This window comes from Pan paniscus, chromosome 12 (genome assembly GCF_029289425.2).
Source record: "Pan paniscus chromosome 12, NHGRI_mPanPan1-v2.0_pri, whole genome shotgun sequence".
NCBI lineage: Eukaryota > Metazoa > Chordata > Mammalia > Primates > Hominidae > Pan > Pan paniscus.
The window spans coordinates 89,188,828-89,216,275 of NC_073261.2; the positions used below are offsets into that span (position 1 = coordinate 89,188,828).

The 27,448-nt window shown below is 36.0% G+C and overlaps 2 protein-coding genes across 8 annotated transcripts in view; one reads left to right on the forward strand and one right to left on the reverse strand.

Annotated features, from left to right (window-relative positions):
* Positions 1–27,448, forward strand: part of PRKD3 (protein kinase D3) — a 74,324-nt gene that overhangs the window by 34,040 nt on the left and 12,836 nt on the right. For all 6 annotated transcript variants that reach the window (XM_055108051.2, XM_055108050.2, XM_034952943.2 and 3 more), the window contains 10 exons: positions 1,208–1,365; positions 4,344–4,536; positions 8,113–8,190; positions 10,801–10,984; positions 12,740–12,863; positions 14,895–14,972; positions 16,043–16,319; positions 18,333–18,385; positions 21,082–21,154; positions 23,232–23,338. In XM_055108051.2, the coding sequence (XP_054964026.1) occupies positions 1,208–1,365; positions 4,344–4,536; positions 8,113–8,190; positions 10,801–10,984; positions 12,740–12,863; positions 14,895–14,972; positions 16,043–16,319; positions 18,333–18,385; positions 21,082–21,154; positions 23,232–23,338 (1,325 nt within the window). The remainder of the gene's footprint in view (positions 1–1,207; positions 1,366–4,343; positions 4,537–8,112; positions 8,191–10,800; positions 10,985–12,739; positions 12,864–14,894; positions 14,973–16,042; positions 16,320–18,332; positions 18,386–21,081; positions 21,155–23,231; positions 23,339–27,448) is intronic.
* The window catches only part of NDUFAF7 (NADH:ubiquinone oxidoreductase complex assembly factor 7), a 42,120-nt gene continuing 31,722 nt past the window's right edge, over positions 17,051–27,448 (reverse strand). For both annotated transcript variants that reach the window (XM_063594624.1, XM_063594625.1), the window contains one exon: positions 17,051–20,179. The gene's annotated coding sequence lies outside the window, so the exon portion shown is untranslated. The remainder of the gene's footprint in view (positions 20,180–27,448) is intronic.

Below are 27,448 nucleotides of genomic sequence, written 5' to 3' on the forward strand. Positions count from 1 at the left end.
TCTGCCACCTACTTCATATTCTTGGGCAAATTACTAAACCTCTTAAGATGAATTTCTCTGTAAAATACATTCTGCCCCACTGGTTTCATAAAGAGTAAACGGTTAAATCAGGTAATAGGGTTAAATATTTAGTACAAAGTAATGGCTCCATAAATATTCATGTTGTTTTTTGTTTTTAAAAGTTTTCTTGGCCAGGCACGGTGGCTCACACCTGTAATCCTAGCACTTTGGGATGCCGAGGCTGGTGGATCACCTGAGGTCAGGAGTTTGAGACCAGCCTGGCCAACATGGCGAAACCCCGTCTCTACTAAAGATACAAAAACTTAGCCGGGCGTGGTGGCGGATGCCTGTAATCCCAGCTACTCGGGAGGCTAGGGCAGGAGAATCGCTTGAACCTGCGTGGGTGACGGAGGTTGCAGTGAGCCGAGATTGCACCATTGCACTCCAGCCTGGGTGAAAGAGCGAAACTCTGTCTCAAAAAAAAAAGTTGTCTCTTACATACAACTAAATTGTCAAATTTGTTCTGAATTAGAATTGCTAGGAGTAGGACACAGGTGCACATTTCTGATGAAGAAACAGTCTTCTAAGGTGGAGGGTCAATAAACTTTTTCTGTAAAAGGACAGAGAGTAAATGTTTTAGACTTTGTTGGCCATATGGTCTCTGTCATGATTTAACTCTGCTATTACAGTATGAAACCAATCATAGACAATATGTAAACGAATAGATATGGTTGTGTTCCAATAAAACTTTATTTAGGAACATTGAAATTTGAGTTTCATAAAATTTTCATGTCACAGGAGGAATTTGGTACAGAGGCCATAGTTTGCTAACTAGTGCTTTAAGGCAGTGGTTCTCAAACTGTATTGTGCATCGTAAAACACACTTTGCTGGGCCTCATCCCCGTAGTTTCTAACTCAGTAGATCTGGGGTGGAGCCTTGTAATTTACATTTCTAACAAATTTCCAGGTGGTTGCCTTAGGGACCACACTTCAAGAACCACTGCCCTAGCTGACTTATCCTTTTTACACATTTCCTTTTCTTCTTGAATTCATTAGCTTCCACTTAGCCTGCTGTCTGGGTTCTTAATTAGGATAGGTATGGCTAACAGAAAATATGTTAAATAAAAGAAGCAGTGGTTTTTATGTATCACACTTAAATAGTAAATTTTTTTTAAATCTTATATTTTACCTTGTAAAATATGTTTAGGCTGTGGATTAAATTACCATAAACGATGTGCCTTCAAGATTCCAAATAACTGTAGTGGAGTAAGAAAGAGACGTCTGTCAAATGTATCTTTACCAGGACCCGGCCTCTCAGTTCCAAGACCCCTACAGCCTGAATATGTAGCCCTTCCCAGTGAAGAGGTACGTATTCTAAGGTAATAGACATTTTAGTAGTAGTTATTCTCTGTGTTTCTTCAGGGTGTATGACATCACTCTAGAACATAATTTATATGCTAAAGAATGGTAATGTTCCTACACTTACGAAACATAAAATGTAGTAATGGAGACAGGACTTACCGGTAGTAATGAATTGCATTTTGTACACCTTGGGATGGTATTATGGCTTGTACCACTGCTTTAGCCTTCTAGTCAGTATCCTGGCTCCTGGTCTCCATACTTAAATCTTTTTTTTTTTTTAATTTTTTTTTTAATTTTTGTTTTTTTGAGATGGAGTCTTGCTCTGTCGCCCAGGCTGGAGTGCAGTGGCACGGTCTCTACTCACTGCAACCTCCGCCTCCTGGGTTCAAGCAATTCTCCTGCCTCAGCCTCCCAAGTAGCGGGGATTACAGATGCATGCCACTACACCCAGCTGATTTTTGTATGTTTAGTAGAGATGGGGTTTCACCATGTTGGACAGGCTGGTCTTGAATTCCTGATCTTGTGATCTGCCCGCCTCGGCCTCCCAAAGTTCTGGGATCGCAGGCATGAGGCACTGCTATCTGCAGATCTGTATACAGATGAGACAGTTGAGACACAGAGCAGTTAAGTGACTTGTGTGAAGTCAGAGAGCAAATTAGTAAGAAATAGTGGAATTAAACCCAGATCTCATTATTAATAAATCAGTGATTTTTTTTTCCTAATACAGTGTACCTCTCAAGGGCAAAGGCAGTAGATCCAGGAAAAAAGAAATAACTCCCTTGTACTTGAAATGACTTCCATCTATAGGTTGTAATCTTATTATTTAGTTTTTTCTGTAACTTCTCTGATCTTCTGTAAATTAATGGCAAAATCAAGGCCTTGTCTTGGTACTGTGATCATAATATTTTGCTAAGTTAAGACACCAGAGTAAAAGCTTTTGAAATCCTTTCACAAAAATTCCATCTTCTCTTATTACTTAGCCCTAGTGTGAGATTTTTAAAGGATAAAAAGAGTGCTGCGGCATAAAGGACTGAAAATGAGGGGTTGGTATAAACCTACAGAAGAGCCTGGAAAAGAGTAGTAGGAAAAAGTTAGTGCATCTTATACACTGAACTGCACAGAGAACTTACCTAGGAATGAGGACAGTAGAATAGAGGTATGTCAAGAGCCCCACAAATGATGCTGTTACGCCACCTATGCCCAGTTGAGTATTACTAGATTAGGAAATAGCAGAAGGACAGAGCAAGTGGATAAGGTGTTACATTTTTCATTAGTTTATATTTTATCTTGAACATGAAAGCTCCTTAAGGAAGTATAAGAAGTGCAGTTACATGTCTGAATTGGTTAGATTGTTCAGGGTATTTTTAAACAAGTAGAACTTGTAGCATGGAAGGGCTTTCAAGGTTTACTTTAGTCAATTCAAGCATAGTCTCAAAAAGAAGAACTTTATTTTCCAATTGTTTGGGTTTTTCTACCAGGTGAACAAAAAGCAAAATTAAAGAAGGCATGAATTAAAAATTTTTGTAATCTGAGGGGTAAGTAGATTTTGGTAACTATGACCCTTTCTATATGAAGGGAATAATCAAACTAAATTATAGATCACCCAGTTCAATGTGGCTCATTTCATTCATTCAACACACATTCACCGATTATTGTATGCCAGGCCCTGTTATATACTAGGGACACAAAATTGAATAAAACATAATCCAAATACTCAAGCACAAAATCCTAATACTCAACTACCATCTAGCTATATGAACAGATTTTGCTGTACCTGCTTGCATCCTCACTGCCAGAACTGATGTCCTGAGATCTTTCAGCTGCCTTCTATAACTAGTAATGTTTGTAATTCAGAGAAGTTGGGTAATTCTACATTAATATGTTCAACCCAGGGAAGGAAAAGAAGTCAGAAAAAAACAAGAGACAGGGAAGTGCAAGGGAGAAGTAAGGGGAGGAGAAAAAAGAAAAGGGAAGAAAAGGAAAAGAAAAGGACAAAACAACTGGTTGGAGAAGAGCACTATAAAATGCCTCAGATTGATAGTGTAGGCAGGTATTTTTCTTTTTCTTTTCCTTTTTCTTTTCCTTTTTTTTTTTTTTTTTTTTTTTTTTTTTTTTTTTGTGAGACGGAGTTTTGCTCTTGTTGCCCAGGCTGGAGTCCAATGGCATGATCTCGGCTCACTGCAACCTCCACCTCCTGGGTTCAAGCGATTCTTCTGCCTCAGCCTCCCTAGTAGCTGGGATTACAGGCATGCGCCCCCACGCCTGGCTAATTTTGTATTTTTAGTAGAGACGGGGTTTCTCCATGTTGGTCAGGCTGGTCTTGAACTCCTGACCTCAGGTGATCTGCCCACCTCGGCCTCCCAAAGTGTTAGGATTACAGGCGTGAGCCACCACGCCTGGCCAGAAGACCAGGCAGAAAACCAACTAGCTAGGTTCTGGAATAGTCTCCAAAATGGGTAAACAAAGTTTACTTCTTCTTAAAGCTGAATTACTGAAACTTGTTTTAATTAGTTTTGTATCTGCCATTGTTTATCATTATTAATTAGACTTAAAATGTATGTACATATTTTAGTATTAAGATAAATTTGAAAATCTAAAATGTGTTTCAAAATATATTCAGATGTCACATTCAGTAATGCAAAATGAGCAGCAATAATACTTTCTTCATTTATTTGTTTTAAAGTTTGTGTATTTGATTTGTAAAGTGCTGAAATGTGCCTGGCAAATAATAATCAGTGAATATATACCTGAGAATTAACATATCTTAGATTTTTTTAAGCATAAATATTAGCAAAAAGAATCTGCATTTTTCTCATTCAAAGATTGGTAAATTAAACATTGCAAAGGAAACTGCTGAGAACAACATTTTTAGAGTTTTTTGGCTTTAGTGTTTGAAATAAATGATTCTTGTGGTTAAGCTCTGCTCCCACCACTCTGTTTTTAATATTGACTTACACTTATGAAAATTACTTATGTTATAGTCACATGTCCACCAGGAACCAAGTAAGAGAATTCCTTCTTGGAGTGGTCGCCCAATCTGGATGGAAAAGATGGTAATGTGCAGAGTGAAAGTTCCACACACATTTGCTGTTCACTCTTACACCCGTCCCACGATATGTCAGTACTGCAAGCGGTTACTGAAAGGCCTCTTTCGCCAAGGAATGCAGTGTAAAGGTAGGATTAGGTGTTTTCCCTAATTAAAATTTATGTCTGTTTTTGTTATTATATATAGGCTTAAAATATTTATATTTCAGAAGCATTAGCCAAAGAAATTATTCTCATAATTGTTATATAAAGGAAAGAGAAATATAAACAAAATATAAATGTGTGTGTAAACTACTATTACTACTATCTGCAGTGTGTGTTAGGTGCCAGGCACTATAGTAGAACAGTAAACCTTTACATGCTCAGTCTTCAAAGCAATTGTATGTGAATTATGCTTTTGTTAGTATACTAGTAGTAATAGGAGTTATTATTACTATTAACTACTAATAGTAATAGGAGTACTAGTAATAGGAGTTAGTAATAATAGGAGTCATATTTCATTTTATAGACATAGATTAGGTAACTTGCTTAAGATCATGTAGCTAGTAAACAGAAAAACTAGAATGTGGATCTCTGAGGATGGCTTCTTCACCTGTATGCTTATCACTTCCCAATACAGAATAGCTAGTAGGCAGCAAAGCTGATACTTGAGGTTTTATGTCTTTTTGATTCCAGACCAGACACTAAACAAAATAAAAAAAAATAATGCTTTCCTCTTTTCATTAAACATTTATTACACACACATATAAGCATACTGCAAGAGTTTTGGGGTTTTTTTGTTTTTTGTTTTTAAGTATGTAGTTTGGAGAATTATACAAAAATTGTCATTCCCGAGAATAATCACCCTGAAATAGGTAGGACGTAATAAAAGCTACTGAAATTATGATAGGGACCCACCCGTATTTGGATACTAACCCAGCACACTTTTATAGTATTCTCAAAACATCTCTTAATGAAACAAGTTTTTAACAGCATACTGGAATAATTATTTGCTTATAGTTATATAATGCTTTTATGCTTTTTAAAGATGATTTTATCTTTTTGTCTCATATCTTCTCAGCAATGCTGTACAGTAGAAACTTTTCACAGTAGAGTGAAAACTAAAATAGAATGTAAATGTCTTAGATTATTAGTCATTGAGCCAGGATAGGATATAAGTAGTCTAACTATAATCTTATATACTTTTTTCATGTAATTAGCTGTTCTTGGTATTGTACTTTTTATATAGTAGAAGTATTTGTGGAATTGAATTATCAAGTGATCTAAATAAAACATTAGGGTTGAGGGTTTTGTAACAAGAAATTTTTGCTTACAAGACAGAGTAAGATAATTGTATATAAGCTTAAGCATATAAGAAAATAAAGCTTTTCTGAGGGGGGAGGGATAGCGTTAGGAGATATACGTAATGTTAAATGACGAGTTAATGGGTGCAGCACACCAGCATGGCACATGTATACATATGTAACTAACCTGCACGTTGTGCACATGTACCCTAAAACTTAAAGTGTAATTAAAAAAAAATAATAATAATAAAATAAAGCTTTTCTTGACAGTGTATGATAGCACACAAGAACATTAAATGGGGAATAGGTTATACATTTGTTGTCAGGTATTTGATAACTATTAGGCATTATAACATGATGAAATTTTAGTTCAACAGCTTGCTTTGAATATGAGTTACTACATAAATTAATACTTTAAAATATCAACCTAAAAATGTATTGGCAAGCAGCCACTGGGAAATGTTTTGGGAAAGAACATTAGTAACAGATGTACATATTCTAGCCAACAAATAATCTTAATGAAAGTAGTTAATATTGCTGCTCTGCTAAGCAGAACAGAAACATTCTTAAACCATATGCAGAAAAGTACAGTATTTTGTAGAGGAACTAAAATAAATACAAGTGAATTTTTACATAAACCTGTTAATTCTGCTACTGGATTATTCAACTTTTTAGGGTTCTGGAAGAAGAATCTTTTATGCTTATATTGGTTCAGAAAATGGTAGGTTTTATTTCAGTATAGCTAAGCTATTTCATTTATTAAAATAATTATAATTCAGTGATTTCCCTATTTTAATAGTATGAATTAAGATACTTAAAAAATAAAAATATTTTCATTTGTCAGTCTACGAAAGAAAAATGATTTTGTTAAGATAAAACCATTATACTGGATCATTTGAGAAAATACACAATTCTAATAATTCATTAATCTGTTTGTCTTTATTTTCTATTTTGATGTGTAAAAACTTCAAGGTAGCTTAAAAGCGTATGTAAAGTATAAGAGAGCATAAGGAAATTAATAAGAACATGGGTAAGGACATAGAGAACTAAAACCGCCTGCCTGCCATTCAAACCTACATACTTGCAGGTAGTCCACAAATTCGGCTCTGAATTTTTTTTTTTTTTTTTTTTTTGAGACAGAGTCTTGCTGTGTCGCCCAGGCTGGAGTGCAGTGGTGCTGCCACACCCAGCTTATTTTTGTATTTTTTTTGTAGAGACAGGGTTTTGCCATGTTGGCCGGGCTGGTGTCAAACTCCTGGCTTCAAGTGATCCACCTGCCTTGGCCTCCCAAAGTGCTGAAATTACAGGTGTGAGCCGCTGCACCCGGCCTGAGTTTTCAAAGGGAAAATGGAAACCTTGTTGTTTTCACAGTTTGCAAAGTTCATGAGATAAAACACAAATCTATTGTTTAAGAGATAGTGCAAGATAATATTAATATCACATGAATTTTCCCTAGGGCCTGTCTTAACAAGGATAGTGTTTTAAAGTAAATTTTATTCTCTACCAAATTATACATTTCATGGGGCTTATGTCATATAATGATCTTTAGCCTGTGCTGTTGGCGTGATACCCAGGATTTTCTTGACTCACAAGGGTTACAAAAACATTCTAAGTCAGGACTTAAAGTTATTTTTACTCAGTTATTACTCATAGATGCATTTCAAAGGTGGTATTAGACATAGTTAGACCAGTGGGTCTCAACTTCAGTATGACTTACAGAGCTCAGCCCTACCCTCCCACCCCCTAAGAGTTGCTGATATAGTAGGTCTGGGATAGGGCGCAAGAATTTGCATTTCTAACAAGTTTCCTAATGAAGCTGATCTGGGACCATAGTTTGAGAACCACTGTGTTATACAGTAATTTTGGACAGGTTGTACCTGACACTGATCTGCAATGCTATCAACTCTGAGGTTTGTTTTAGGCTGAAGAGAACCATTATGTAAAAGTGGGAGGCCTTGTGCTGGAGAAACTCAGTCCTTCCTCACAGGGTTGTATGTGAAAGCCCTTATTAGGTTCCTCATAAATGTTTGTTGGATCTCAGTCTCTTTCCTGCATATACATTAGGTCCTGATTCTTAGGAATTGAACGTATGTATCTGACATATGTTGGATAGGAATTTAATGAGCTTGAGAAACTCTCATGGGAGATGTGGAAAGATGAATATGAGATGAGATAAGAGAAGGAAATATGGAGCTGCCAGTACATTTCGGCGGTGTTGTACACATGGTATTAGCTTCATTATACAAATGAAGAAAATGATGGGGGGGTGCAGAGGGGTGCTAAAGTGACTTGTAGGTGGTTATTATTTTAATATCATCATTACTAATAATATTCTGTTTGTGAGTGATTTAAAGAAAGTCTGACCATATCTGATACTGCTTGACTTTTACATAAATTAATATGCTGAGTATTTTCATTTTAGATTGCAAATTCAACTGCCATAAACGCTGTGCATCAAAAGTACCAAGAGACTGCCTTGGAGAGGTTACTTTCAATGGAGGTAAAATTATTTTTCTTAATTTTTGTGAAAGATCAGAAAAGGCCATGATTCTTTGGTGTATTATCTTTGGATAAGGTTCTGTTTTCCTGATTTATTTTGTTTCTTAAAGATTTTCTTCTGATTTAATAATCAAACAAAATACACAGACCACTGACAGTATACATTTATTAGTAATCATGCCTTCCCGTCTTTCCTCTGGCCACCTGTTACTTTGTAGTCTAATATAGCCAGTGGTACTCCATATCCTCTTTCATTTTTAGACATAAAAGAACTTGTTTTAAAACCCTGCTCTTGTCTCTATTCTTTCATAGTTCTAATATGTACTAACTGCTTGCTATACCAGGCACTGTTCTAAACTCTTTAAATATATTGACATTTCAACCTAAGAACAACCCTTTGAGGTAGGTACTAAGAGATGAGTAAACTGAGGCACAAATACATGAAATAACTTGCCCCAGAAATATAGCCAGTAGGTGGCAGAGCTGGAAGTTAAACCCATATGGTCTGGTTCCTTAGTCCCTAGTGATTAGAACACACTATACTGCCTCACTGTCCCTTTCTCTGTCAAATAATCGTTGTCCATTTTCCCTTTGGGGTCTTTTTTTTTTCTTTTCAAGATAATACTAAGCAAGGCAGTTACCTTTTTTTGGAAGGAAGCAGTAAGGACTCTAGACTTTCAGCATAATTTTCCTTTAACAATTTACTTGACTGGTAAAAATTTTATGTAAGTAGTTCTGTAAAAGGAAAAGCATAAAAGGAATGAAAATTCTCTTGGGGAGAGTTTAATTAACATTTTCTTTTGTGGCTTGTTTTCTATGGTTCTTGGTTGTCTTAGTCTGTTTGTGCTGCTATAACAAAATACCATAGGCTAGGTAGCATATAAACAACAGAAGTTTATTTTTCATAGTTCTGGAGACTGGGAAGTCCAGGGCACTGGCAGATTCTGTGTCTGGTGAGGGGGGTCCGTTTCCTGGTTGATGGCACCTTGTAGTTGCATTCTTACATGGTGGAATGGGAGAAGGAACTCCTGTGGACGTATTTTATAAGGGCACCCATCCCAAAGATACCACCTTCCAAAGACCCACCACTACCTAATACCCTTGCCTTGGGAGTTAAGATTTTTAAGGGGAACAAACATTCAGACCATAGCACTGATTAACACCTTGACAGAGCATGATTGGTTTTCTCTTTCGGTTACTCTGAATTAGTATAGTTTGTCTATGACTAAAGTCTTTTATAAATTTATACTTCATGTATTTGTGTTTTCGTGCTTTTCTACCTTTTAACAAATGGATACGAAACACCATTTATATTTATCTTAATGTGCATTTGATTACTAATGAGATGTTCAAACTCACTAGTAATCAAAGAAATGCACCATTTTACATTAGCAGTTTATGAGGATTCTGATTTCTCTACATCCCTACCACCACTTGTTATTGTATATCTTTTTGATTACAACCATCCTAGGTAGTGCGAAGTGATATCTCATTGTAGTTTTCATTTGCAGTTCCCTGGTGGCTGATAATATTGAGCATCTTTTCATGTGTTCATTTGCCATTTGTATATATTGTTTGAAAAAAACACCTATTCAGATCCTTTGCCCATTTAAGTTACTTATCTGTTTATTTTTCATTGAGCTGTAAGAATTTTTAAATACCCTGGATACTAGTCCCTTATCTGGCATATGATTTGCTTATATTTTCTCCCATTCTATGGGCTTTCATTTCACTTCGTAAGGTGTTGTTTGTAGCACAGAAGTTTTGTATTTTGATGAAATCCAATTTATTTATTTATGTTGTCACTTATCTTTTTGGTGTATTAAGAAAGCTTTGCCTAATCAAGGTCACAAAGATCTACTCTCATGCTTTCTCCTATGAGTTTTATAGTTTTAGCTCTTAGATTTTTATGTGATCCACTTTGAGTTAATTTTTATATATGATTTATATGTTCATTCTTTTGCATGTAGATATACAGTTATCCTAGCACCATTTACTTAAAAGACTATTTTTTGCCCGTTGAATTTTCTTGACACTCTTGTCAAAAATCAGTTGACCATAATGGTGGTGGCTTATCTGCATTTATAGTATCTTTTGTCATGTGGAAATTTAAAATTCTAATGTAATCAAATTAATTAACTTTGTGCCTTATGATTTGTGTATTTTGTATCTTCTTTAAGAAATACTTTATCTTAGGCCAGGCGTGGTGGCTCACGCCTGTAATCCCAGCACTTTGGGAGGCCGAAGTGGGTGGATCCCCTGAGGTCAGGAGTTCGAGACCAGCCTGGCCAACATGGCGAAACCCCATCTCTACTAAAGATACAAAAATTAGCTGGGCGTGGTGGTGGGCGCCTGTAATCCCAGCTACTCAGGAGGCTGAGGCTGGAGAATCGCTTGAACCCAGGAGGTAGAGGTTGCAGTGAGCCGAGATCACACTCCAGCCTGGGTGACAAGAGTGAAACTCTATCTCAAAAAAAAAAAAAAGAGAGAAATACTTTACTTAACTCATAAAGATATTTTCTTACATTTTAAGACTCTTAAGACTTTTTTCACATTTAATGGACTTCCTCTATTAATATAAAACTCTGAAATTCATTTAAAATTTTCCCAGAACCTTCCAGTCTGGGAACAGATACAGATATACCAATGGATATTGACAATAATGACATAAATAGTGATAGTAGTCGGGGTTTGGATGACACAGAAGAGCCATCACCCCCAGAAGATAAGATGTTCTTCTTGGATCCATCTGATCTCGATGTGGAAAGAGATGAAGAAGCCGTTAAAACAATCAGGTAATATATATACATATTACAAGCTACTTCCAGATGCAAGGTCAGTTCAGGATCTCATTAAGAAAAAGCCACGTCTCTTTAAGTGGGACCTTAAAAGTAATTTAAAATCTAAATAAATTGTGGCTAATTCTTTTACATGCAATGTAGTATTTCTGAAATAAATTATATCACCTTTGCCATCCACTCAAGATGGGGAGGTATGAGAATCTTGTTTTTTTGTTTTTGTTTTTTGTTTTTTGTTCTTAAAGAAAAATGCTTTAAGTATGGTCTAGATGTAAAACCTAGTTGTGGAACAGCCACTGCAAGGTGTCAGTATTGAACTTTCAGTTAAAGCAACCTGTTTTTCACACAGGCAGCTTTAACTGGTAGTAGAAATGGCAATAAAGAATATACTCATGAAGATGTTGCACAAGGATAATGGTGATGAAGTTGAGGGCAGTTTTCATATTGCCACAGTTAATCCGACTATTAGCATTTTGTAAAAATACTACTAGACTGTAAAACCATTCTAAATATGCCACTATGTTCATAGAAATTCAATTTTTGTAGCCTAAATGATATACTACCTTGTAGCAAAATGTCCCCATTTTGGCAGGTTTTGTTTTTCATTGGAAACAGAGTTACTTAAAGAAAATGAGTCATTTATTTCAGTCTCAGATGGCTGAGTTGTCATTTATTCAGTTTGGCTTATCATTAAATAACAGTTATTACTATCATTAGCATTATTAACAAAATCTTTGTTTAGCCATTTTGGAGACTATTCCAGAACCCAGCTAGTTGGTTTTTGTTTTTTGTTTTTTTTTTTTTGAGACAGAATCTCGCCCTGTCTCCAGGCTGTAGTGCAGTGGCACAATCCCCACTCACTGCAACCTCTGCCTCCAGGTTCAAGCGATTCTCCTGCCTCAGCCTCCCAAGTAGCTGGGACTACAGGCACCTGCCACCACGCCCGGCTAATTTTTGTATTTTTAGTAGAGACGGGGTTTCACCATGTTGGCCAGGATGGTCTCGATCTCTTGACCTTGTGATCTGCCCACCTCAGCTTCCCAAAGTGGTGGGATTACAGGCGTGAGCCACTGCGCCCGGTGAACCTAGCTAGTTTCTTAATCATGAATACTTCATAGTTTAAAAAAGAAAGTATTTAACTGTTTGAGGTTCACATTTCAAAACAGTGTATTTTATGCATACATCCCAAATTTTATTGAGCCATGTTTCAGTGCTACCTGATTTGACTTATTACATTTTCTTAATTAGTATCTGTAAATCATTTTCGTTTAAATACCTTCTAGTAGAAGTACATTTTGCTAACAACATGATTAACTGGATTTGACATTTGAGCCATGTGAATTCGAGTTATATATACTTGTATTTTGCCTTGTTGTGGATTTGCTAGTCCATCATGCTGCCTAGGGCAGGAAAACTCTTCAACAGCAAGCCCAAATGAGACCCTCTCCTGGGCTCCAAATATTCCAGTTTGGGAGGGTACTTTCTATTCCGCTCATTGTTTTTAATTTTTTTTTTTTGTGGCCCTCCAGAAAACATTCATGACAAGTAAATAGGATTTAAAATATTAGCTTAAAATAGAATCTTTTATGTATCATCATAACAGGATTAATTTTTCTTCAGCCATTGTTTATTTTACTAAGATATTTTGAAAAATTTTAGCTCAGTTGTCTTTAAAAAGGCTTCATGTTCCTACAGTATTTATATGATTTTTAAAAAATCTACACAAACTTACAAATTTTAAATATTTTTTAGTCCATCAACAAGCAATAATATTCCGCTAATGAGGGTTGTACAATCCATCAAGCACACAAAGAGGAAGAGCAGCACAATGGTGAAGGAAGGGTGGATGGTCCATTACACCAGCAGGGATAACCTGGTCAGTAATCAAATACATTTGAATATGCTAGTAAGACTTTGTTATGAGTTTCATTCTGTGCATTTTTTAAATCAAAATGATGATGAGATACATATTAAGACATTATATACACCACAGCAATTTGTAAAAGATGCACTGGAATTATAGTTAAATTTGTAAGGAATTTTTAACACGCAGAATATTTAATGTATTGTCTTTACAAACTGGTAGAGCAGTCAGTATTCAAAAAGGATCTGGGATTGTTCCACAATAAAAAATAATTAACTCGAAACACAGTGGAGCCACAAATAGAGATAGAAGGAACTAAGACTTCATCTAAAAAGTCATCTTATTACCAAAGATAGGAAGGAAGCATGTTTGGTTTTATGTAGACTTTAACTTAGTGTAAATATGCAAGGTTTTTTTTGAGATCCAAGAAAGACGAGGAATGATGACATTCTACTAGAAAGACAATAGATTTGAAGAATCAGCGTAGTGTAATAACTAAGAACACAGACTTTGGAGCTAGACTGCCTAAGTCTCTGTAACTTACTATAAAACTATATGAACTTGGGAAAGTTACTTAGTTTCTTTATGCTTTTGTTTCCTTGTGTAAAAGTGGCATAATAATGGTAACCACCTAATAAATCCAAATCAGTTAATATATGAGAAGATCTTGGAACAGTTTCTGGCATACAGAAACACTCAATAAATGTTAGTAGCTAGTATTTTATTTTTAAAGTTTGCTGAGTAGATTATTGAAACAAGCTTTCTAATAAACCTTTTAAGAATAAAATGAAGTACCCAATACATTTAGCTGGCCTAAAGTTTTGTATGATAAGAACAGTATAGACTGCAATGTGTATGTGTTTTATTTATAGTTCATATCCTTGCGAATGTAACTTGAAGTGGTGTGCCTACCTTTGCGAATTTAATGGTATATCAAAGGTGCTTTTACATCAAATTAATGGGGAAAGTAGTTAATTCAGTAAATGGTGTTGGGACAAGCATCTAGCCATTTTGAAAAAAATAAAGTTATATATATGTATGTATATGAATATATATGTGTATATATGTATATATGTGTATATATATGTGTATGTGTATATATATATATACACACACCTCATACTTTATACATAATAAACCTAAATGTATCAAAGATTTGAGTGTAAAGAAATTAAACAGAAGAAACTTTGGGAGAATTATTTTACAAACTCAAGAATAAAAGATCAATAAATTCAATCTCATTAAAAAATTATATGTGGCAAAATCCAAAAGCAAAGACAAATGAGAAACTGGAAAAAATATTTTCAGCTCATTCTAAACAAGGGTTAATTCCATAAGATGTGAAGAATGCCAACAAATTGATAAGAAAAAGAACATAACACAATAGGAAAATGGACAAAGAATATGAACAGAGAGTTTCACAGGAAATACAAATGACTCTTACACATAAGAACTTGATTTCATTTATGATAAAAGGAATATCACTTTAACCTTTCACTGAAATACCAGTGTTTATTTTTCAGTATAGCAAAGATCAAAAAGTTAATACCATACTGCATTAATGAGGGTGTGAGTAACTAGGGACTCTCATACGTTGCTGAAGAGACTATAAATTGGGTCAAATCTTGTGTAGAATAATATAACACTATCAGGCAAAATTACATGTGCACATGTCTGTTGACCCAGCAAATCAACTTCTAGAAATATAGCCTATAGGTAAATTACATATTTTTATGTGTGTGTGTGTATGTGTCATATATATATATGTATTCATGTGTGCATGTATGAAATTCTCTACAAGGATTCCCAGAAACCTGATAACATGCTTTGCCTGGAGTAAGGGTGAGGAGTGGGGATGAGTGATGGTGGAAGTGATACTTTTCACCATACATCCTTTTTATATCTTGAGAATTTTGAACCTCATGAATCTTAAAGTTATTCAAAAATACAAATTTATGAATGTAAATGAAGGGAAAAGTTAGGTACAAGCACTTTGGAGGAATCATTTTTGAACCTCACAGTTTTCCAATCTTCATTTTATAGAGAAAGAGGCATTATTGGAGACTTGACAGCAAATGTCTAACATTATTTCAGAATGAATCTGGATCAAAGTATTATAAGGTAAGGATTTTACACTTTAAAAAATATAAGCATTAAGATAGTGTATGTTTTTTTCAGATAATATTCATTAACTGTTATATTTGAATATATATGACTCTAGCTAGTATGGTTTATAGAAGTCACTGTTAGGTTCCTTGTTGAAGCAACTATTTCCCATACCAAATTTCACTCCCCCACAGCAGCTCTCCTTCCAGACTGTTTGTTGTTGTCGTGTATTTATTTATTTCTGGCTTGCCTGTCAGGTTGCTGCTGCTTTCCTTCTGGATACTATGATTTAGATTAGACTGCTTAGAAAGTCCCATCATCATTGCCTGTCCTGAAGAGGTCAGTGAGGTATTTAGTATTTCTCCCACCTTCCACCTTACCTTGGGTGCCAATTCCCAATTGCTTGTTTGGCTCTTAATCTCCTTTTTACAGTCTTCCTTGCTTGGCTTATTCCACGTTTTGCCACATCACAAACTGATAGCAAGCAAGATTATAACCAAGCAGTTAGGTCAGTAAGAGAGAATGGGAACTAATGGCTTGCTTTGAGCAGGTGTTTTTTTGTTTGTTTTTAGTAATTTTTTTTTTTTTTGCCTTAGGAAGTGGACTAAAAACATAATGATTGCTACAGGTTACTCCAGTGGACAGAACCAGAATGGGAGTGGCTTAAACAGCTGACCAAGATTCTGCTTTTTCTGCCATTATTTCTGCTTCTTACTTGCTTTGGGGCTATATCTTGTAGACTACAGTCACTAGATAAGTAGTTGTGAAGCTGAATTAATGACAGTTGGAAGTTACAAGTGTTGGATATAGTGGCAGATTACTCTCCTATATCTTCTCCTTCCTTGCATCCTAATGATCTGCTACTGGCTTAGTTATCATAGTCCATGCTCTGCCTCTGGCATTGCTGGACATTGCAGCTCATTCAAGACAGGCCATGTCATAAGACTCAACTGTGTATTAAATGTTGCATACTTGTGTCCGTCTTAATGGCATTCATTGAAATGCATATCTCTGGTTCTTTAGTGTATTTAAAAATAAAAACAAAGATCTATTCTTATTTTTCAATGCTTAATTTTTTACTTCAGGAAATTCCACTTTCAGAAATTCTCCGCATATCTTCACCACGAGATTTCACAAACATTTCACAAGGCAGCAATCCACACTGTTTTGAAATCATTACTGATACTATGGTATACTTCGTTGGTGAGAACAATGGGGACAGCTCTCATAATCCTGTTCTTGCTGCCACTGGAGTTGGACTTGATGTAGCACAGAGCTGGGAAAAAGCAATTCGCCAAGCCCTCATGCCTGTTACTCCTCAAGCAAGTGTTTGCACTTCTCCAGGGCAAGGGAAAGATCACAGTAAGCAATAAACTTCTTGATGGCTTTTTCTCCTCTTTAGTTCTTAAGCATTTTGTGGGTATGGTTGTGTTCCTTTGTTCCTTTTAATGTTCATCCTAAGCTTAGTCTTTAGTAACCAATACTTTAGTAACCAATACAATTAGTTAACTCTTTTATAAAATTATATTGGTTATAGTATATATACGTACATACAATGCCCAGTGCTAGGCTCCAGAGTCAGTTTTCCTACATGAAAATCCTGGCTATACCATCTGTTATATGATCAGGCAAGTACTTTACCTCACTGTAGTAGTAAGTACTTCACCTCACTGTAGTAGTACGTACTTCATAAGGTTGTCAGTATTAAATGAAAGAGAACCTGTAAGATACAGAACAGTGCTTGGCATCCGTAAAGTCTCATTGGATTATGCCTGCTACTGGTATTAATATTTTGCTTTATAGTGGGATATAAACAGGCAATAAAGTATTATGGTTCACATCACACTCATGAAATCTGTGAAGTCAGAAATGCTGTATTAAAACATACAGAAATATTTAAAAATCACTGAAACATGTTTTGCACCAACAAAACTTATATAATTAAGCCTAAATTGGATAAAGTTTCAAAAGTAAACAGTTAACAATCGAAAGGTCACTATAATGCCACTTCTCCCCCATTAACATTATGTTGCTTATGGGGACACATAAGTCATTCATTTGAGAAATATACTCAAATTGAAATAAGTATCAACAACTTTCCAAATGTAGTTTATTTTAGTTCAGCTGTATTATTTTGTACAACTATTATGCTAGGCCCTGAGCTAAAATACAAAATAAATACAGAAATCATAAAAGCTCTTTAGGGAGAGATGGGATATATAAAGGTATTAGATGGTAGCATAAAGCAGTACAGTGCAAAAGTGAGGAATACATTACTTAAAAAACTCAGATACAGACAGAAGAGTAAACAAGACTTCATAGAAGAACCTGATTTGAACCTCAGGTAGAAATACAGTAGGCAGATCTCAGTGGGAGTGGTGGAGGGGTAACATTATTTAGTTGAGACAAGTGTGATGAGGATCATGACAACTGTGTACATGTTTGGTGTTCAGTACTGATTTGGGGTTGGAATGGGTGTAAGTAGATGGATGTTTCACAGTGGTTCTTAAGTTTTGGAGGTTTTTAGACAGAACTCTATGTCATTCTAATTAAAACTAGGACTGTTTCCTCAGAAAACAATGCAGGCACTTACACACTCTTTAAAAGATAAATGAGGTGATTTATTTCAGGCAATAAATGTATTAAAGTACCAAAAAACAACATTATAAAATTATAAAAATGCAAGCAATTTAGAAGTGTATAAAAACTCTTTGTCTCCCAACCCCACCTCTTCCACTCACCAAAAGTAATCACAGATTTTTGTTTTTAATTTAAGCACTGCTACCCTGCAATTCCCTTGACTCCACTTCCCCCCCTCCCCCCACCAAGAGACAGGGTCTTGCTATGTCACCCAGGTGAGAGTGCAGTGCGCAAATCATAACTCGCTGTAACCTCAAACTCCAGGGCTCAGATCCTCCTGTCTCAGCCTCCTGAGTAGCTAGGACTACAGGTGCACACCACTATGCCTGGCTAATTTTAAAATTTTTTTAGAGATAGGGTATCATGTAGCCGAGGTGGTCTCAAACTCCTGGGCTCAAGTGATCCTCCTGCCTCAGCGTCCTAATGCACTGGGATTACAGTGCAACTTCCCTTTTTAACTCAGTAATAATCATAACTAGCTTTCTGACTTTCTGATTCAGTATTTATAGTCCTACATCATCGATTAAATGTTGAGATAGTATTCTTTTGTATGGATGTATCATATTTTATCTAGTTTCCTGTTGATGGGTTGTATGTGTAGATTTTGTTAATGTACATAATTGTATTAACTGTGTGCTAAACTTTTTAAAGTTTGATATACCATGAGCATTCACATGTCAGTAAAGATTAATAATATTGTCATATACTAAATTTTGTCTTTTTTATATTTTACAGAAGATTTGTCTACAAGTATCTCTGTATCTAATTGTCAGATTCAGGAGAATGTGGTAAGTAATCGTTATAGCTAATGTGTAAACTGGGTGATTAAAATAAGGAAAATAAAAGGTGAAAATCTTTATTAGAGAAATTGGTTCATCGCCCAAAGTACTAGGCTAGACTTTGCGGTTGACTACTTCCCTAAAGAGTTCTGCTTTATAGAGGAAACTAAGGCAGATTTTTAAAATTAAAAATAAAGCTAACTTTTTCACTAGAAAAAGTTACATTACAATGTTACAAAGTGATAAGACTGGTTCAAAGAGAAGGCAGACATTACTTCTTGTGGGGTCAGCAGGGGAAGCTTCCTAAAGGAAGTGCAATTTGAGCTATACCTGAAAGGATGGAATGGATTACTGACAGAAGTGCTGAATGGATGAGGGTTGGGGAACAACCTTTCATGCAAGTACAGGAGCACTAGGATGAACAAACAGGGAAGCAGGAAATGGACTCTTAAGGAATTATGAATAAATTAAGTTTGGCTGGTGTATATAGGTATGTTGAGGGTTTTATAACAGGTCAGCAACTTTTTCCGTAAACTTTTTATTAAGTACCTTAGGCTTTGTAGACCAGCAGTCCCTAACCTTTTTGGCACCAGGGACTGGTTTTGTGGAAGAGTTTTTCCACGGAGGTAGGGGGTTGGGAGATGGTTTCGGAATGAACCATGTCAGATCATCAGATTCTCATAAGGAACACACAACCTAGATCCCTCGCATGCACAGTTCACAGTAGGGTTTGCCCTCCTCTGAGAATCTAATGCCTCTGCTGATATGGCAGGAGGCAGAGCTTGGGCAGTAATGCTTGCTAACCTGCTGCTCACCTGCTGTGCAGCCTGGTTCCTAACAGGCCACAAACAGTTACCAGTCTGTGGCCTGGGGCTTGGGGACCCCTGTTGTGGACCATATACAACTATGCAGCTATGTGGTTGTGACAAGAAAGCAGCTATAGGCAATACATAAGTGAACAGGCATGGCTGTGTTCCAATAAAACTTTATTTATGGACCCTGAAATTGAATTTCATTTAATATTTACATGTCACAGAATATTATTTTGATTTGTCCAGTCATTTAAAGACCATTTTTAGATCGGGGCCATACAAAAAAGAGGCAACAGGCTGGATTTTGCCCACAAGCTGGAGTTTGCTAACCCCTGGACTAGAGGGAAAACAGGCTAGAAAAGGAAGTCAGAAAATTGTTAAATTGTTATATATAATTTCTCAGAATAAAATCTCCATTTTTCTACTTGGGGCACTTAGCTGTTATAGTTCTCTAACATATAAATGTTAAGATTTCTAAGACTGCAATGAAGATTGGACTCTAGTAGTGTTATTGGAGATAGAACATTTCAGAGATATAATCTATGAGTCTCTTGTCCTGTTGAGAGGTAGAATAGACAGCATATTCTTGGGGAGATAAGGAGGAATATCAAAAATCATGAGCACTCAAATTTTGAATAATCCCATGGGAACTGAGGATATCTCCATCCTTGTCATGGGGGAAAAGGATTCAGAATTGGCTTTTGTTTAACAAATATATATACACATACATACATACACATACACTTTCCTAGCAGTTATTATATATGCATTGGATGCCTCCTAATCTGATTAGAACCAAAATTTGGTTAAACAAAAAGATTAAAGTTGGGAGGCTTATAAAAATGGTTCTTACAAACCTTAAAATTTTAATTACAACTTAACATATATACATGCATATTCACTGGCTTTTGCTGCAGGGCTGAGGCTTTGTCTTTATAAGTGTGGGTCTGCTAAGTGAAGTTCCACTTTGTCTTTCTTTCATCAGTCACACCTGTAATGCAATTTTGACACTAAACATCCCAAATTAGTATATTAGTTCTGTTAGTTCTGACAGCAACAAATACTACAAAGAAGAAAAAAAAAGGGAAGGGGGCGAAGAGCAGTGAGGAAAGATAGAGGAATGGATTTCAGTTACAGACTTTCTCTCATACATATTCTTTTCTTCAGTCTCTCAAAGTTAGGCTAATCCCAGTAATATGAACTTTTGAGTTTTGTTTTTTTTTCCCAAAAATCAAAGAGAGCAAATCTCCTTAAAGGTAAAATAGGTAAAATTTCATTTTTAATTTTTTTTAGGTAGATTTACTTTTATAGATCACTACTTAATAAATACAAGATTTTTTTTTTTCTTGAGATGGAGTCTCGCTCTTGTTGCCCAGGCTGGAGTGCAGTGGCACAATCTTGGCTCACCACAACCTCTGCCTCCTGGGTTCAAGCGATTCTCCTGCCTCAGCCTCCCGAGTAGCTAGGATTACAGGCATGCACCATCTCACCTGGCTAATCTTGTATTTTTAGTAGAGATGGGGTTTCTCCTTGTTGGTCAGGCTGGTCTGGAACACACAACCTCAGGTGATCCACCTGCCTCAGCCTCCCAAAGTGCTGGGATTACAGGCGTGAGCCACCACGCCAGGCCTAAATACAAGATTTTTAAAATGCAAAGCATTTTTTTCCTGAAAGTCTTACACAATACATTATACTTGGCACATAAAATTTGGGCTTAACCTCTTATTAGAACATAGAAAGCCTGTGTTTTCATAAAATAGTTTGCACTTTATGGAAATTAGCTGCTTCTAACATAAACAAAAATGTATTGAAGTATTTGGATGAAGAAAGTCAGAGATGTTGACATTGTACTATAGAAATAAATAATACTAACTCCTTACTTTATCCTACCAGGATATCAGTACTGTTTACCAGATCTTTGCAGATGAGGTGCTTGGTTCAGGCCAGTTTGGCATCGTTTATGGAGGTAAGCAACTACAGCCGTTTGCATATTGTACACATTATTTTAAAAACTGGAAAATGTAAAACATCTGCCAGCTGTTTTGTCATCTCATAGTTTTGTCCAGTGCCCTTTTTTTAAAGGCTGACTTGTTATCTTTCAGCTAAATCCTTCTCACTGTAATTTGAGTATTCTTCCCTTAATGTCATTGCAAACTTTAAAAATTAACAGAATCAGAAAATTTTACAGTATGTTTTATCTCTTCTTGTAGCTCACACATACAGATGTTTGTCGGAGGCAGGGGGGAGATGGTTTGAAGTTTATGTTGGGCTGAGTGGGCTTATTCATTGAAGTATATTCCCTACTAGTTTTCCAACACAAATGGCACCATTTGTCTACTGTTGGCATGATTGTTCTATTAAGTCTGAAAACCTGAACCTGAAATCCAACTTTGCGATTTAGGATATTGATGAAGTCATTTAACCTTACTGTGCGTTAGCATCTTCAACTGTTTAATGGAACTAATAAAACCTGACCTGTGTAGCTCATAGGGCTTAAATATTAATTAAACTTAATATATGTAAAGGTACTAAGAAAGAAATGTTAAACCCTTGTTATCCCTTGCTAAGACTTGGTACAGTAGTTTCCTAGTTGGCTGTTCTGCCTCCATTCTTACCTTCTTTTCATACAACTCTTGGAGTGAATCTTTCAGAAAATTCACATCTGATATTAGTATTACCTCACATAGAACCCTTAAGTGGTTCACAGTCATCTACAGATTCATAGCCAGTTTTCTTAGCAGAGGATTTCAAGGCTGCTGTGATTTATCCCTGCTTCTCTAGCCTCAGATCTAATTGCAGCTTCCTCTTTGCTTTCTATCTTTCAGTCCTATTTACATGCCTCCATACCCTTTGCCTCTCTGCTCCTTCTCCATCCCTTTGTCTCTTCTAGTGCACATTTTTTCATACTTCAGGGCTCAACTAAAGGGCTTCCTCTGTGGAAATTTCTTGTCCCCATACCTATTTCTCCATCAAATAAAAACATTGTTCCCCTTTGGTACTCCTGCTACCCAACATACTTCTATCACAATATCTATTACCCTTTGGGTTTACATTATTGTCTTCCCACTGAACTTTATTGGAGCGTTGGCTGTGAGATGTCTGGATCTTCTTTGTATTCCTAGCACCTAGTATTGTGACATAAAGCAGTCGCCTAGAAAATGTGTTGACTCTGCATGCATATATAATATCTATGGTTTGCAACTTCAGATTTGTCAGTTTTAAGAGTAGTTACATCTCTGGAGGACTTCCTGTCATCAGAGGAACAAAGAACTGTCCGAGGTACCTTTGGCTTCTTACCAAAAATGCACACATTTGTTCAGTCTTTTCAAGTAGACTTACGATTGTGCCATTGAGACAAATGAGTTAATCTAAAATAAATAGCTGTGTAGAGAAGAGCAAGTCAGATACATATTTGAAGAACAAATACCAAAAATATACCTGTCATTTTCACTGCTTAATCTGTAGTATCTAAAGGCATACCTAGTACATAATAGGTATAACTAGTTAATTTGAATTAATAAATGAGGGAATGACTGTTCATTATAATAAACTTCTACCTTTTTTTAATATCTAGATTCTAGAATATAGAGACAAATATAAATTTTTTATATCTAGATTCTAGAATATAGAGACACCCAGAGTTTGTGGGTACATGGTTAAATCACTCTGTGCTGACTCATTGAATCTAGAATAAAATTGATTCATTCATACAGTATTTCCATCTTGACAGAGTCTCTGAAGGACTAGGTCAGGGTAATTAACTATCATTGATTGAACAAGGTAGATTACTTTTCAGCAACAAGTTCATTCAAATTTTCTCCTGTTTAGATAATGCAGCTGACTTTATTAGGGGCAAATATTATGTATGGAGGGGAAAACAATTTTTTCCTAAATTAAAGGTGAGTGAAGGAGTGTGGAGAAAGAACAAAAATGAGCCAAAAAGAAAATTCAAGAGTAAGTACATATAAATTTCAGTTTGTGGACAACTCCCTAATAAAGCTGTCAGTTTGCTTCATTCGTTCCTGTTCTTTTTTTCTTAATAGGAAAACATAGAAAGACTGGGAGGGATGTGGCTATTAAAGTAATTGATAAGATGAGATTCCCCACAAAACAAGAAAGTCAACTCCGTAATGAAGTGGCTATTTTACAGGTAAAAATAAAAAATAAAAAACTGGTTTATTAAAGAGGCTGGTAAGAATCTGAATTAACTGCTTCTCTCTTTTTTTTTTTTTTTTAAGAAGGCAAAATTAGATTATGGTAATATAGGCATTATAGGGACTGCCAATATCTTGCTTTATGGTAGTAGTTTTAGAACACATTTTCGTGAGTAAAATCTTTTTTAAAAAAGTAAAATTTCATTCTTAATTCATTCCAGGAGCTCAAAATACTTAGGATACTTTGCCACATTTTGTTAGAAGGTTGCTGTTTTACCCATCCAGTTTTCACAGGTGACATGCTTGTCATAGCATTTACTGTGCAAATAAAGATTGCTTTAAAATTATGTACCTTTTAACAGCACTTATTTCATTAATTAAAAACTCTAATTTTGTAATGGCTTAGTCGATTGGGGCGTATTTTAAAGATATATTGGCAATGATTTCAATTCCATAAATTCCTATATGTTTTTCATCTAGCATTTTTACCCCTTGGGGGCGGTCATCTAGAAGATTAAAATTTAGCTTGATCCTTGGATCATTTTCTGAATATCATATAAATAATTTATAATATGCAAATGTATGTTATATAGTTTTTGCATATTATTAAAGAAATCATGGTCGTATAATAGCTCATTCTGGCCAGGTGAGGTGGTGCGCACCTATAATCCCAGCACTTTGGGAGGCCAAGGCGGGTGGATCACCTGAGGTTAGGAGTTCGGGACCAGCCTGACTAACATGGTGAGACCCCATCTCTACTAAATACAAAAAAACTAGGCCGGGCACGGTGGCGCATGCCCATAATCCCAGCTACTCAGGAGGCTGAGGCAGGAGAATCACTTGAACCTGGAAGGTGGAGGCTGCAGTTAGCCAAGATTGTGCCATTGCACTCCAGCCTGGGCAACAACAGCAAAACTCCATCTCAAAAAAAAAAAAAAAAGCCAGGTGTGGTGGCACATGCCTGTAATCTGAGCTACTTGGGAGGCTGAGACAGGAGAATCACTTGTACCTGGGAGGCAGAGGTTGCAGTGAGCTGAGATCATGCCATTGCACTCCAGCCTGGGCAACAAGAGGGAAACTCCGTCTCAACAACAAAAAAAAATGGTTAATGCTGTCAGAGCCCCATTTGCTTTGGGTGAAATTCAAGAAGACAGCCTCCTTCTGAACTTGAGTTTCCTTGAAGAAGGTAAGAAACTTAAATGATTCATTTTACATTTATTATGTTACTTGTTGCTAATAGTAACATTTACCTCACTTTTTCAGAGGCATGATAATCAAAAAGCTTGTGGTCAAGTAGGTACCTGTGGTCATATCAAGGCTGCCTCCTCCTATAAAGCTACCTTTAAATAGAATATTAATAGCATTCATACTCTGTTGAATATGAAGAGTATGAATATGTTGTCAGGTATTTTTGCGTATCTAATTTTGGAACCCTCATTGTCCAACTAGTAAGCGAAACAATAAAAATTAAGGATATATTCCTATGGATTGATTTCTTCTTGATCACAAACACAGCTCTGAGTAAGCACTGAAGCTTTTTTCTTCTTATCAGCTATGGATCATAATAACTAAATTTAGGAATAACCAGGTAATGCACAGTATGAAAAACTTCATTATTATATCATTTTGGTTATTTTCATCAATATTGCCCAAACTGGGAATAGATTGTAGGATGTCTCTCTGCTATTTTCATACTAAATTTAATACAAGACTATCTTTGTTGTAGATTCTCTTCAAATTGTTTATGTAAGATATTTATACTTTTATATTTGGCTTTCCTTGTGTCAGCATTTATACTTAAGTACTTTTTCTCAACATCACCCAGCAGGAAGGCAGATTCAGAGTTTGAATCTAAGTCTGTCTGCAAACCATATGCACTTTCTACTTTACATCATTGGACCGACCCACTCTGTGTGTGTGTTTGTGTGTGTGTGTGCGTGTGTGTGTAGTATAAAGATGAACTTTAGCTAACTTTGTATATGAATATTATTCATATAGAATATTGATATTCTAGAATATTCTATTAGTACAATCTGAATTCATGTAGGAAATATACTTCTTAAAAGGAATCTTTTTAAAAATCACACCTCATTTACTGAAATTAGTTTCATAAGATTTAGTTATGTGAGCATCACAGCTAAACTTTTTCACATGGGTTGGAAGTAACCTACTACACTGTTAAACGCACTCACACCACCTTTTGGCTCTCCTCTTCCCCATCCAACTGTATCATCTTTCCTTTTCCATCTTTGCCCCGTGTCATTCTTACCTGTAGTCCTCCCTCATCACCCAAACCTGAAAGGCTGTCTGAACTCCTGTAGTTCATCCTGCTGTTGATACCTTTACCTGCATCCCTAGAGGCGTCCATAGCTTTTCTTTCCCATGCCCACATACTTAGAGAAAAGATGGGGTGAAGATTGCGCATATTATTATTAAGACTACAGCTTTGGCCTTTCCGGTGGCAAGGAGGAAAAATCACAGGATCATTGATTTAGAAGTGACCTTACAGTTTATCCAGGAGTATCCAATCTCTTGAGCTCTTGGTGACAGGCTTTGTAATTCTGTTTAATAGAAATGAGCACATCCCATTTTTAGATACCTGTGATTATTCTTTATGAAACTGAATCAAAATCACTTGAAAAAGATCCCACTGCAGACAATATACACAACAAATTGAGTCTTTTTTTTTCCCCCCTAAAAATAGCCATGTTGACTTTCTTGCTATATCTCAAACATGCCAGACACGCTTCTGTCTCAAAAGGCTTTGCATTAGCTGTTTCCTCTGCCTGGAATGCTTTCTCCCTCAAATATCTGCATGTCATACTCCCTTGTCTCCTTCAGGATTTTGCCCAAATATCATTTCCTCAATGAAGCCTCCACATTCTATTCAGCATTAAACCCACCCTCCCACCCCTCCACTCCCCTACCTTAACTCTTTCTTTTCTCCATGGCACTTATCACCTTCATACTAGGTAATTTACTATTTTATTTCCCATTGTCTGTCTCACCTTGCTGCAATTTATAAGCTCTGCGAGACAAGGGATCTTTGTCAAGTTTTGTTTAATAATGAATCCAGAATACCTACATAGTACTGGGTACACGGCAAATTCTTATTTAATATTTAATGAATAAATGTATTATGTGGGAAATTACAATACATTGTTAGATTGAAAAAAACTTTGGAATGACTCCCTTTAACTTTTTAAAGTAATGTGTACATTATATATGTCTATATACAGTTACACAGAAAAAGAGCCATGCCTACATAAACTGTCAACCTGGCCACATCTAGGGAGGATGTTGTAGAGCAGGAAAAAAATTGGGGAGGGGAGGTTCCTTTTGTTTCCTAGATTATGTGGTAATGTAAAATGTTTCTTTTGCTGTCTTGCCTGAAGAGGGTAGTAGAGTAGTGGGAGAAAAGGTGTGGTGTTCTTGTAGGTACCTATGTAATTAGAAAACGTTATCAAAAACCTAGAGGGAAATTTCTGGTTTGAACATTGTGGTGTAAATTCAGCATTTTCCCGTTCTCATCTTGGAAGCTACCCCAAAGCTATAAGAAAAATGATTAACAGAAGTGAGCATACTTTAAAAAAAAGATGAGAATTCAAAACTATAAAATCATGTAGATTTCCAACAACAGTGAAGATGAAGCAGAGGTGCATGTCTCTTCAGGAAGAGACAACACAACTGTTTTTGCTGATTCTTTCTGAAATCTACAGCCCTTATGTCCTCCAAAGGTCCCTTCTCCAAACAAAAAGCCATTTGAGGGTCATGATCTGATAAGATTTAACTCAAGGGAAAACACATTAAATGAAATGAAAGAAGGCCACTTTAACAGTGGAAGAGTGAAAATCATACTACACCAAATAACACCATAAACATTTATAAAGAAAAACTAAAAACAAGGAGAAACAAACACATCAGTAGTCCATGAGAAATGGAGTAGACAAAAATAATTAAGAACGTACAAGGTCTAAACAGAGTAAGGTAGATCTAAGCAGATTATACTGACCTCTGTACCCTAAAAACAAAGAATGCCTCATTAATTCAAAAAAGCAGTCGTATAAACAGTATTCTTTGATCTCAATGCATTAAAGCAGAAATAA